This window comes from Lithobates pipiens, unplaced genomic scaffold (assembly GCF_037356315.1).
Source record: "Lithobates pipiens isolate NorthernLeopardFrog02 unplaced genomic scaffold, aLitPip1_a1.2 Scaffold_19, whole genome shotgun sequence".
In the NCBI taxonomy this organism is placed as follows: Eukaryota; Metazoa; Chordata; class Amphibia; order Anura; family Ranidae; genus Lithobates; species Lithobates pipiens.
The window spans coordinates 582,305,261-582,318,290 of NW_027507764.1; the positions used below are offsets into that span (position 1 = coordinate 582,305,261).

Below are 13,030 nucleotides of genomic sequence, written 5' to 3' on the forward strand. Positions count from 1 at the left end.
TCGCCATCAGATCGCTCTACTGCAGGGTAGTCTTCCTGGTCACGATTGCAGACTGACAGCAGTGAGAGCCGGCGGTGCAGAGGACGGTCTATGTGGACAGCTTTACAAAGTTACATAGTAGGTGAGGTTGAAAAAGACACAAGTCCATCAAGTCCAACCTATGTGTGTGATTATATGTCAGTATTACATTGTATATCCCTGTATGTTGCGGTCATTCTGGTGCTTATTTAATAGTTTTTTTAAATTATCGATGCTACCCGCTGAGACCACCGCCTATGGAAGAGAATTCCACATCCTTGCCGCTCTTACAGTAAAGAACCCTCTACGCAGTTTAAGGTTAAACCTCTTTTCTTCTAATTTTAGTGAATGGCCGCATGTCTTATTAAATTACCTTACGCGGAAAATATTTATCCCTATTGTGGGGTCACCAGTACGGTATTTTTTTCCTTTGAAATCATATCCCCTCTCAAGCGTCTCTTCTCCAGAGTGAAATATGTTCAGAGCTCGCAACCTTTCCTCATAACTAATATCCTCCAGAACCTTTATTAGCTTTGTTGCCCTTCTCTGAACTTGCTCCTTTTCCAGTACATCCTTCCTGAGGACTGGTGCCCAGAACTGGACGGTATACTCCAGGTGCGGCCAGACCAGAGTCTTGTAGAGCGGGAGAATTATTGTTTTATCTCTGGAGTTGATCCCTTTTAATGCCGATATTCTGTTTGCTTTGTTAGCAGCAGCTTGGCATTGCATGCCTTTGCTCAGCCTATCATCTACTAGGACCCCCAGGTCCTTTTCCATCCTAGATCCCCCCAGAGGTTCTACCCCCAGTCTATAGATTGCATTCATATTTTTGCCACCCAAAAGCATTATTTTACATTTTTCTACATTGAACCTCATTTGCCATGTAGTTGCCCCACCCCTTCTTGCAATGTTTCCACATCCTGCAAAGAAGTTATTTCCCTGCTTAGCTTTGTGTCATCCCCAAATACAGAGATTGAACTGTTTACCCCATTCTCCAGGTCATTTATGGACAAATTAAATAGGATTGGTCCCAGCACAGAACCCCGGGGGGACCCCACTACCCACCCCCGAAAAAAAAAAAACTGAATCAGTTTTTTCTTTATGCCATAAAACAATCTTAAATCAATACAATGAAATTAGAAACAGCGATAACAAATATTATCCCCGATCATATTACAAAGTGATGCTTTACATGTGTTTTACACACGTTTTTAGCACCATTGACTTCTATTAGATCACATATTTTGCTGTGTTTTCTGAAAGCGCAAATGTGAGGTGGCATGCGGTACTTTTCAGAAAATGCGGCAAAAGCAAGAAATCCTAATAGAAATCAGTGGAACCGTGGCTAAAAACTTGTGTAAAATGCACGTAAACCGTGCACACACCTGCTCTGCTGCCGAAACTCAGAGCGCCAATGTGAACCCAGCCTAAGTCTCCCCCACATGTCTCTAAATCTAAAAATGGGTTATAGTTTTGGATAGAGGGGTGAAGGGCTAGAACCTCTGCCTGGGATTTTACCTCTGCATTTCTCCTGGTGGACCATTGGCCCCTGACACAGAATGTAACTGGAAGGCTTACCTTTTATGGCTGTCATTGAGACAGGAGATTAGGGGAAATCTTCCAGACATGTGCAATTCGTTTTGCTCCAAATTCGTTTTTCTTTAACGAATTTTGACAAATTGCTTAATTCGGAAGCATTCCAATTAACGAAAACCCAATTAACGAATTTCTGCTAATATTCTAAAATTCAAATATTCAAAAATCCAAAAAATCAAAAATTCTAAATCTGAAATAATGAACTATTAAATTATAGGTATTAGAATATCCTTTCAAGTTTGGCTGTTAGTGAACATAATGAATATGAATTTATTAAGAAATATCCAAAATAACGAATGCCGCATCTAAACAAATGGAATGGAACAAATGAATAATAATAAATAACAATAAAAAAACTTTTTTATTATTATTACTTATTATTAATTTGTTTAGTTCTATTTGTTTAGATGCGGCATTCGTCATTTCGTATATTTCGTAACTTCGGATAAATTCATATTTGTTGCGTTCACCAACAGCCAAAGGAAAGGATATTCCAATACCTATAATTTAAAGAGGAAGTAAACCCTGATGATTTTACTTCCTCTTTCATTCCCTGCAAAGGTAAAGCATAATGGACTACTGTGCATCGCATAGTAGTCCATTATGTGTCACTTACCTGACACAGGAACCAGCGAAGTCACCGCTGTCCCCTGTAGTACGGCGCATCCATCTTCTCGGTGGGTCTCGCCGCTCCGCCGCTGTTATTCGGCGAAGCCGTCGCTCCCGCACATGCGCACGGGAGCCGCCACTCGCGGCATATCGCCGTTGACCGCGGCATGCTCAGTGCGCCTGCGCACCGCTGTCTACGGCGCATGCGCCGTAGACAGCGGCGCCTGTCTTTCGGCAAATATCTCCTAAACCGTGTAGGTTTAGGAGATATTTCTTGGACCTACAAGTAAGCCTTAATCTAGGCTTACCTGTAGGTCAAAGTTGGTTGTAAGGGTTTACAACCAGTTTAATAGTTCATTATTAGTTAGTTACGATTGAGTTTTTGGATTTTCATTTTTATTTTAGAATTTCCGAATCTTCGAATGTACGAATTGCGATCATGACCCGAAAAACGGAAAAAAACAAAAAACAAAAAAACAATGAAACGAAGACGAAAACAAATGAATTTTTCGGCAGTGCACATGTCTAAAATCTTCCCATGGGGACATGTGTTCCCGGTGACAACGATCGAAGAGGAGAATTCCTCTGACCTTGGAGAGATTTCCTCTCACTTTTTGTGTCTCTAGGAGCTTTCTCTAGTCCCTTCTCTTCAACACTAAGAAAGGGCTTTATATACAATGTAGCACTGACCCCCGAAGGAGCTGCTGAATTTGTTTGGGCCTGCACTCTGCTATGAAACCCCCACTGACTTGGCTCAGTCCCCTTGACACAGCTGTGGTGCAATGTTGGTGTGAAGCTAATGGTGAAGGATAACCCCACAATACGCATTATAATAACAGTATACCTTTGTTATTACCTGGGTATCCAATGGCTCCACCTGTTGGGAAAGGAACAATAATCCACACCAATAGAACTTAACCAGAAACTTATCTTTACTGGGGTTTGTATTGAATAGCGTAAGATAGTAATTACATTTGCACCAACATAATGTGACAGCACAGTAGGAACACACAACAGTATGCACATGTACAGTTATCTTAAGTGATCCCTGAGAATGTGTCTCCAATTGGGACTAGTGCTCAGAGTGACTAGTGACTACACCTTACTCTGGGCATCTTCCCACTTTCAGCACAGAAATGTAGGGTTAATAATGAAACACAACACAATCACTAGGGAGCTCCCCCTACTTTAATAGGATGCAAGGCCTTGTGATGAGAGATGCAGTCTATTAGTCTTCTTTCTTCTGCTAGCTATTTGTATGGTAATCCAATTGTAATTCAACAGTGCAAAAACAAGGGTTAACGTGAGATGAATATTACAACTGTTCCTGTAGTGTGATACACTTGTAATTGCTTTAGAGTAACACAGTGCTAATAGTAAGGTGAAGGATAGGCTTGAGGCCCGCTTAACTCAGTCTGTCTATTAGTTAGACATGTGCAATTCGTTTAGTTCCAAATTCATTTTTTAACTAATGCCGCGTACACACGGGCGGACTGTATGGCGTACTTAGTCCGTCGAAACACATTTCAGCGGACAGTCCGCTCGTGTGTGGGCTTCAGCGGACTTTTTCAGCGTGCAGTCTGGCGTACTAAGTATTTCGGATTTTTCGAAATTCTGTCCGTCGTACTTTGGTTTCAGCGGACAATCCGCTCGTCAGTAGGCTAGTTCGACGGACTAAGAATGGCGCATGCCCAGAAAGGATTTACACGGCGGAAGGGTGCTTTGTTGTGTATTGGACTTCCTATTTCTAGTCCCGTCGTACGTGCTGTACACGTCATCGCGCAAGCTTTTCGACTGACTGTTTGGGTATCCGTGTGTGGTCAAGTCCGTTCAGTCGAAAGTATGACGGACTGTCCGTCGGATTGTACGACGGACTAAGTACGCCATACAGTCCGCCCGTGTGTACGCGGCATAATTTTGACAAATTCGTTAATTCCGAATTTCCGAATTTTTCAATTTCCAAAATTTCCGAATTTTTAAATTTGCGAAATCATGAATTTACAAAATTTCTAAATTTCCGAAAATTAAGAATTTTCGAATTTCCAATTTTCGGAAATTTGAAAATCAGAAAAAAATAAAGAAAATCAGTTTAATTCTAAATGATAACTATTAAACTATAGGTATTGGTATTCCCTTTAAAATTTGTCTGTTAGTAAACGTAACGAGTACGAATTTATCCAAAGTTATGAATGAAATAACGAATGCCACATCTAACCAAATGGAATGTAACAATCTAATAATCATAATAAAATCTTTTTATTATTATTAATTATTTATTATTAATTTGTTCCGTTCCATTTGTTTAGATGCGACATTTGTTATTTTAGATAATTCGTAACTTCGGATAAATTCGTACTCATTAATTTAATCGTTAGTTATTAATGAAACTGATTTTCTTTCTTTTTTTCATATTTTCAAATTTTTGGACTTGCAAATCTTTGAATTCCCGAATTCCGAAAATCTGAAAATTCTGAATTCCGAAAATCTGAAAATTTGGAATTCCGAAAATCTGAAAAATCGGAATTCCAAAAATCCGAAAATTAAATCCGAAAATTCGAAATTCGGAAATCCGAAAAATGGAAATGTGAAAATTCCCGAATTTGAAATTAATGAAATACGAATGAAACGAAAATTAATACATTTTTTGTCAGTGCACATGTCTATCTATTAGATTCTCCTCCATGGGACTACAGATCCCAGCAACACTGTGTTAAAGTCTAGGTGTATGCAAATGTATTAGGAAACTGTCGGCAACTGCCCTCTCACCAAACCGTGTCTGAAGAATAAGACAGCTCCGTTCCGCTGGTCTCAGTCTATTTGTTGCGGCCACGCCGTCACGCTGTTCAACTTCACAAGGTCACCAGGATCTCTCCGTTACCTCCATCAGGGTGTCTCTGGATCCTTCCCGATCCGACCACACTGCTATCCCAGCACACTGTGGTGTGAAGTCCTGCTCTGGCTCCAGATTGCTGCTCTGCACCGAGCAGGCTGCAGTGCTGTGGGACACACACACACCCACAGGTCCTTGCAGGCAGGCCATGCTTCCAGAAGAGAAAGAAAATGGGGCTCTTTTATAGCTTACCCAGCAAGCAGTTCAGTACAGGGTGATCATGGGTAGGTCACTTGGCATTCTGGGTAAGTAGGTCATAGCAGAATGTAAACAGAACAGTCCCTTCCTGTTCCTTGTTCAGTGCTCTGGAAAAGGAAAATCATCCAAGTCCATTTCCTGTTTTCATTGCTAGATGGCGCCAAATACTAAGCTAAACACTTCAAAATAATAAATTAGATCTAAAAGGCAAAACTTTTTCTCATTTTGAATAGAGTAAGTTTATAACCTCTGTCAGTTTTTTGCCTACTCTGTACTATTGGGGAGATTTTCCTTAATTTCCCGTCCCATAGCCATACAGGAAGGGAGAGGAAATCCCGGGATATCACCAGAACTAGTGTGCGCAATGGAAACATCTCCCCTCTATTCCCGTTCTAGTGACAACCCAAAATTTGTAATTTTCTTTTATTTTCTTTTTTTCTGTGATATCAATAAACACGACAAATAGAGAAGGTGAGTCTCCCTAACAGGGGATACAGACCGCAATAAAGGGGCTATAATTCCTTTCCACATGTTTGAAAATAAATTAAAAGTTCAGTTATACTTTAACCCGCTTATGCCGCGTACACACGACCGGACTTTTTGACATCAAAGGTCTGACGGAACGATTCCAGCAGACCATTCGATCGTGTGTGGGCTGCAGCGGACTTTTGATTTGCAAAAATCCGACAGACTTTAGAAATGGAACATGTTTCAAATTTTTCCGCCGGAACTCCGCCGGACCCAGTTCCTACCGAGAAATCCGCTCGTGTGTGTGCTAGTCCGACGGACAAAAACCGACGCGAGGGCAGCCATTGGCTACTGGCTATGAACTTCCTTATTCTAGTCCGGTCGTACGTCATCACATTCGAATCCGTCGGACTTTGGTGTGATTGTGTGTGGCCAAGTCCGTTCATTCGGAAAGTCCGTCAAAAAATTCGTCAGAACTCCGCCGAAAGTCCGTCGGACCTAGTCCCTCGAAAAGTCCGGTCGTGTGTACACAGCATTAAAGATCGGGCTTATTTTTAAAACTTCTTGTTTAAAGTTAAAATATTTTTTTTTTTTGCTAGAAAATTACTTTTAAACCCCAAACATTATTTATTTTATCTCTAACATCCTATAGAATAAAATGGTGGTTGTTTCAATACTTTTTGTCACACCGTATTTGCTCAGCGGTCTTACGGGCGCACTTTTTTTTTTTTTTTTTTTTTTAGAAAAAAATACACTTTTTTGAATTAAAAAATCAGACAACAGTAAAGCTAGCACAATGTTTTTTTATATTGTGAAAGATGATGTTACATCGAGTAAATTGATACCCTGCATGTCACGCTTAAAAATTGCGCCCACTTGTGGAATGGCGACAAACTTTTACCCTTAAAAAAGGAGGTCTAGGGCTAGAATTATTGCTCTCACTCCAAATATTGTGGCAATACCTCACGTGTGTTTTTTTTTTTTTGAATTCTTTATTTAGTTTTCTTTTTTTTTTCCTTACACATAGAATAAGACAAAAAATACAATGAAAATACATTCAATCCATATCTCATTCTTTTCTTAAAATCTTTTACAATCGTACAAACTTAACATTTCCTATCCCTCTTCCAACCCCCCCCCCCCCCCCCTCCCCGTCTTGCAGTGGGTTTGGAGATATATCCACCCTTGCCAACCCTATGTATATCATACCCGAATTTATTTTACCATTTCTTCTACATACCTCCATGATTTTTTAAATTCTATCCATGCTACCCATTTATCCTTACGCCCCTCTCTAGCTACCCATTCTTCCTCCTCTCCCTCTGAGCATTCCATATTCTGTCATCACATTCTAATCTGTCGGACTTTGGTGTGATTGTGTGTGGCCAAGTCCGTTCATTCAGAAAGTCCGTCAGAACTCCATCAGAACTCCGCCGAAAGTCCGTCGGACCTAGTCCCTCGAAAAGTCCAGTCGTGTGTACGCAGCATTAAAGATCGGGCTTAGTTTAAAACTTGTTGTTTAAAGTTAAAATATTTTTATTTTTGCTAGAAAATTACTTTTAAACCCCAAACATTATTTATTTTATCTCTAACATCCTATAGAATAAAATGGTGGTTGTTTCAATACTTTTTGTCACACCATATTTGCGCAGCGGTCTTACGGGCGCACTTTTTATTTTATTTTTTTAGAAAAAATACACTTTTTTGAATTAAAAAAATCAGACAACAGTAAAGCTAGCACAATGTTTTTTATATATTGTGAAAGATGATATTACATCGAGCAAACTGATACCCTGCATGTCACGCTTAAAAATTGCGCCCACTTGTGGAATGGCGACAAACTTTTACCCTTAAAAAAGGAGGTCTAGGGCTAGAATTATTGCTCTCACTCCAAATATTGTGGCGATACCTCACGTGTGTTTTGAACACCGTTTTAATAGGCGGGCGCTACTCACATATGTGTTCGCTTCTCCAAGCGAGCTCAGCGAGACGGGGCATGTTTAAAAAAAAATATATATATATATATATATATATATATGTATATGTATATATTTTCTTAGTAATTTTACCTTTTATTTTTTATTTTTTACACTTTACTTAAAAAAAAAAAAAAAAGAAAATGGTGTCACTTTTATTCCTATTACAAGGAATGTAAACATCCCTTGTAATAGAAAAAAAGCATGACGGGACCTCTTAAATATGAGATCTGGGGGTCAAAAAGACTTCAGATCTCATATTTACACTAAAATGCAATAAAAAAAATAAAAATGTTGCTTTAAGAGCTATTGACATCGCCCCCGCCCTGCAATGGCATGGAGACGGGTGGGGGCCATCTTCCCCTCACTCATCTCCATACCAAAAGCAGGGGAGCAGACACGAGGGCCTCCGCTGCTGCCGGTGGCTCCGGTAAGCGGCGGAGGGCCCCGGATCGCGGTTGGAGGCCCCCTTTCATTCTGCCGATAAATCTTGCCGCGAATCCATGACAGAGATCACTCTTATTTGTAAGCGGACCGCCCACTGAAGAAGAGGATAGCTGCTGCCATAACAACGATATTCCTCTTCAACCAGCTGATGTATAACTGCAGGGGGCGGTAAGTGGTTAAACACTTAAAATTAATATTAAACACCTTGTTCCTCAAATAGACTTCTTAAGTTTAACCTTAATCCCTAACATAACATAACCCTTAAAGTTGACCATACACTATACAATCCGATTGTACAATCTGGTTTAGCCCTTGTACACACGGTTGGTCATTCCGACAACCAAATCCATCAGATTTCGTCCGAAACTTGTGTTGCATACACACGGTCGGACAAAGTTTTTGGATAATCCGATTGTACATAACGTGATGACGTTATTTCGTTACAACGGGACTACGCTCAGGCTAGTAGCCAATAGCTTTGGTCTGGGAATTTGATCTGAGCATGCGTGGCACTTTGTTCGATCGGAATTCTCTACAAACGATCGGACAATGTCCGATCGGATCATGTTGTTGGAAAATTTTATAGCCCAGCTCTAAAACTTTGTTGGTCGGATATTCAGACGGAAAGAGTCCGATGGAGCCCACACACGGTCGGATTATCTGACAAAACGGTCCGATCGGACATTTTCCGTTGGAATGTCCAACCGTGTGTACAAGGGCTTAGATCTACTATCAACTATGTAGTGTAAGTACTTTCCTGGATACAATTTGAACAGATGATGTGTGTGTGTCCTTATATTTTTGGTAAATCTAAAGCTGACCATACACTACCAAATCTTTAGCTTTACCAAAACAATGTAATGTCAAATTAAACTTGAAAAGTCATTTGATTTAGTTAAAATCAGGCAGGCACATATCTACACAGCTGATGGTAGATCTAAAAGGAGATTGTACAATCAGATTGTATAAATAATAAACCCCCCAAATCCCCCCTTGTCTTATTGGGTGTGGAAGTGATGGAGGAGACTCTCCTGAGCTGAGATCTTCCAGATCCACCGATTGAAGAAATACGTTATCTGTACAAACTGTGTCATCCTATCAACCAGATTGACATTTCTCACCAGATTTCACCAGATTCAGCTCAGATTTCCTGTAATGTGATCATTTTACACGTCTCCTGACCCCCCAGAGATCTTTATACGACCTTTCCATACACATAACCCGGCATGGAGGGGCTCAGTGAAGGTGGTGGTGAAGGTGTGGAGGTGTCTGATCGGGTCACACAGATCATAAAAGGACAGCCGCCCGGCCTCATAATCCACATAGATCCTGACTCTGTTACTGGAGAGATCGGGAGATATGATGATCTGTTTATTGTCATGTATTAGAAAATACACACCGCTATACCTGCACAAACCCCAGGACTTGTTATTATATCCAATCCCTGACTGCATTCCTCTCCTCTCTATACTGGGATAACACATCCCTATCATGTAATATTCTGACTCACCGACATCCACTTCCCAGTAATGTCGCCCCGAGGAAAATCTCTGACTGCTTAATACCTGGGCCCAGTACTGAAATCTCTCCGGTGTTTCTGGACGATTCTGCTTTATATCTGCCCAGGATACAGTTTTCATGTCATCTGATATCTGTAGATTATTATGAGCTGTGTTCACATCCAGTAATATGTCTGAAGCTTCCGGTATACAGAAGAATACATTTCCCCCTTTTATCATATCAGATAACCCTGTGTGTAATGTGTGTGAGATTCCAGACACATCCAGATCCCCTCCATCATGGAGGAGTCTATCATGTCTCTCTCTGTCCTCATCGTCTCCCTCCTCAGTATCACACAAGTCCCCTGTGTCTGATTCCTGGAGGACAGTCAGTGGGTCAGTCATGTTACACAGCTCCTCAATGTCCTCCATCTTCCTGGACAGAACGTCCCTCTTTATTTCCAGCTGACCAATCAAATCAGACCATGACTGTGAGATCCGCTCTTCCTGGCTGGAGATGTTCCTCAGGACTCTCTTCTCCAGGTCCTCCAGATGTCTCCTGAGCTCTATGAACAGGGCAGTGACTCTCTCTGTTAGACCGGCTGATTTTTCTTGTACTTTTCCCTTAAGTTCCTGAAGACTCTGGACTCTTTGCTCAATCTCCTTTCTTTTAACAATCAGTTTCTGCAGAACATTTCTCAGTTCCTGTTTCTTCTTCTCAGAGGCCTCATCCAGAGTCTCCACCTTGTGTCCCCGATGTTCTCCATCCAGCCGGCAGGACACACAGATACAGGCAGAGTCCTCAGTGCAGTAATATTTAAGAAGTTCTCTATGGATGGAGCATTTTCTGTTCTCCATGGAAGTGGTGGGGTCAGTTAGGACATGTTCTGGTGCCTTGCTATGGACTCTCAGGTGATCATTACATAGAGAAGCTTCACACATCAGACAGGATTTTACAGCAGGTACAGGATAGTGAATACATTGTGTACAGAAGACTCCAGTCTTCTTCGGATCTGGCTGAGTAGATCGTAAAGTCTCCACTATATTACACAATGTTATGTTCCTCTGCAGTGTAGGACGACCCATAGACCTTTTTCTGCACTGAGGACATGAATAAGCTCCAGACCCGTCCTGTGCATCCAACACCCGATCAATACAGACCCGGCAGAAGTTGTGTCCACAGCTCAGCATTACAGGATCTGCATACATTTCCAGACATATGGAACAGTTCAGCTCTTGTCTCACATCAGCAGACGCCATTTCTGACAGCAGAAGAGAGAAATGAAAGTGAAAGTCTCCAACACTCAGAAACCAGAGGACACGTCTCACATTTCTTAGCACAGGGTGGGGCTGATCTTGTTTTGCAACTTATATCTGCAGGAAGTATTTGCATAAAGTGAATGTCTATAAGTTGAAGTGGTATTTTCATACACGGGAGTGTTCTGGTCACACAATGTAGTGACTGTTAGACCCCATACACACTATTAGATTTTCTGCAGATTTTTGTCTTCAGATTTACCAAAACCATATAAATATGAGGCCCAACCTTAAAGCCTTGTACACACGATCAGATTATTGGACGAATTTTTGACAGTTTTTTTGTTGGATTCTAGTCTCAAATCTAAAGTGAAGCGAAGAGGGTACGCACCATCAGAAAATTTTCAGACGACAGAATTCAACGTCAAAAGTGATGTAATGTGTTGAATTTTTTTGTACATGTTCTTTCATTTCTGAGCATGCCTAGTCTTGTTCTTTTTTGGTCAGAAAACCATATTAATGAAAAGAAAAATCGGACGTTGTGGTCACATCAGACAAAAATTTTGGAGCCTGCACATCCAGTTTTCATCTGACGAAAAATTCGTAATCAGCTGTCAAAAGCAGCATACTAACGATCAGAAAATCGCCAAATTGTTCATCGGACGAAATTTAACTTTAGATTTTCTGACCATGTGTTCCATTTGTATGCAATCAGGCAGGCCCTTGCAGTACATGGTTTTGGTAAATCTGAAAACAAAAATCTGCAGAAAATCTAATAGTGTGTATGGGGCTTTAGTTTGCATCTTTTGAAAAGAGAACTTCATACAATACAGAACCCTGAGAAAGTAAATGCAATTCTATTAACTGGTTACATCTTGCTATTTTTTTAGATGTTTTGTGTAAAAAAAAATTATTTTTCAGAGTCAATGTACAACTTTACTTTTACCCAACTCTGAGGTGCTTTTAAATCTAGCCATGCAGTGGGGTCCCCTCAAGCATGGGTAAAATGCTTATTTGGTTTGGGGGAGGAAATACATATTGATATAATGACATCAGAAAACTGTGACCTGTCGGCAAAGTGAAGTGGTTTCAAAGGACCGACTGCACAAAGAAGAGGAAGGCTATGGAATTTAGGTGTAAAGGAAGTACAGTATTTGTATTACCATTTTCAGCACCCCAAATACAGAAACCCCATTGACATAAAATAAAAAATCCACTTCTGGTTACGGCGCAACATGCGAGGACAATGGGACACAGCGGCTCCTTGCTAGCCCAGCTACATTCGGCCTAAAAAACCTGGTAACAGCCCATTTTTCTTTTCGGTCACAGACACTGTGGGCTGACCCCCACTAGCCACCTTACCAACTTACCGACTCCCTCCCGCTTTGCACCACCTAGTCTCCCCTCAAAGGGAAACAAGATGGCCGCTGGTCATAATCCAGAGCCAGAGAGGGTGGACATGCTCCCGCTGGAGCTACAAGGGACTGTACATTAAAAAAAAATTAGCTCAGGCAGTAGCATCCCACTATCACCATGGTGGTGGACACAGCTATGACATCTGGCATCACACAACTCTGCAAAGAACTGGAGGAGCAGGTATGCAGAATAACAGACACAGAATGCAGGATCTCAGCCCTGGAGGATGAGGTCTACCAAAACAATGGTACTCTCCAGCAACACTCCCAAATCCACACCATCATTCAAGAAGAAATGGAAGACCTTGAAAACAGATCTCGCAGAACCTCTGTGCTTCTCGTATACCAGAGGCCTCCCAGATCAAAGTGTAGCTGAACGAGCACACAGAATGGGAGTCTCCGCTTAAAACCGCAAGTCACCCAGGCCAGTGATAGTCAAATACCTAAATTTTTCTGATAGACTGACTATCCTTCAAAACATTCCGCAAGACATGCACAGTTAAAATTGATGGGCGCAGTCTTCAGATTTTCACCAACTACTCAGTGGTCTCCTGGAGGATAAAAGAATTCCAACCAGTATGTGCAGAACTTTTTAAACAGGGCTTCTGTTTCACTAGCATATCCTGCCGTGCTGCGACTACAAGCCCCAAATGGAGA

General features: G+C 41.2%; 1 protein-coding gene across 1 annotated transcript; it reads right to left on the reverse strand.

Annotated features, from left to right (window-relative positions):
- Positions 1 to 6,562: 6,562 nt before the first annotated feature.
- Positions 6,563 to 11,006, reverse strand: LOC143997707 (E3 ubiquitin-protein ligase TRIM39-like). The gene has a single exon (XM_077493487.1). It carries the CDS (start codon positions 10,959 to 10,961, stop codon positions 9,369 to 9,371), a length of 1,593 nt encoding a protein of 530 aa, XP_077349613.1. The 5' UTR covers positions 10,962 to 11,006; the 3' UTR covers positions 6,563 to 9,368.
- Positions 11,007 to 13,030: the final 2,024 nt, after the last annotated feature.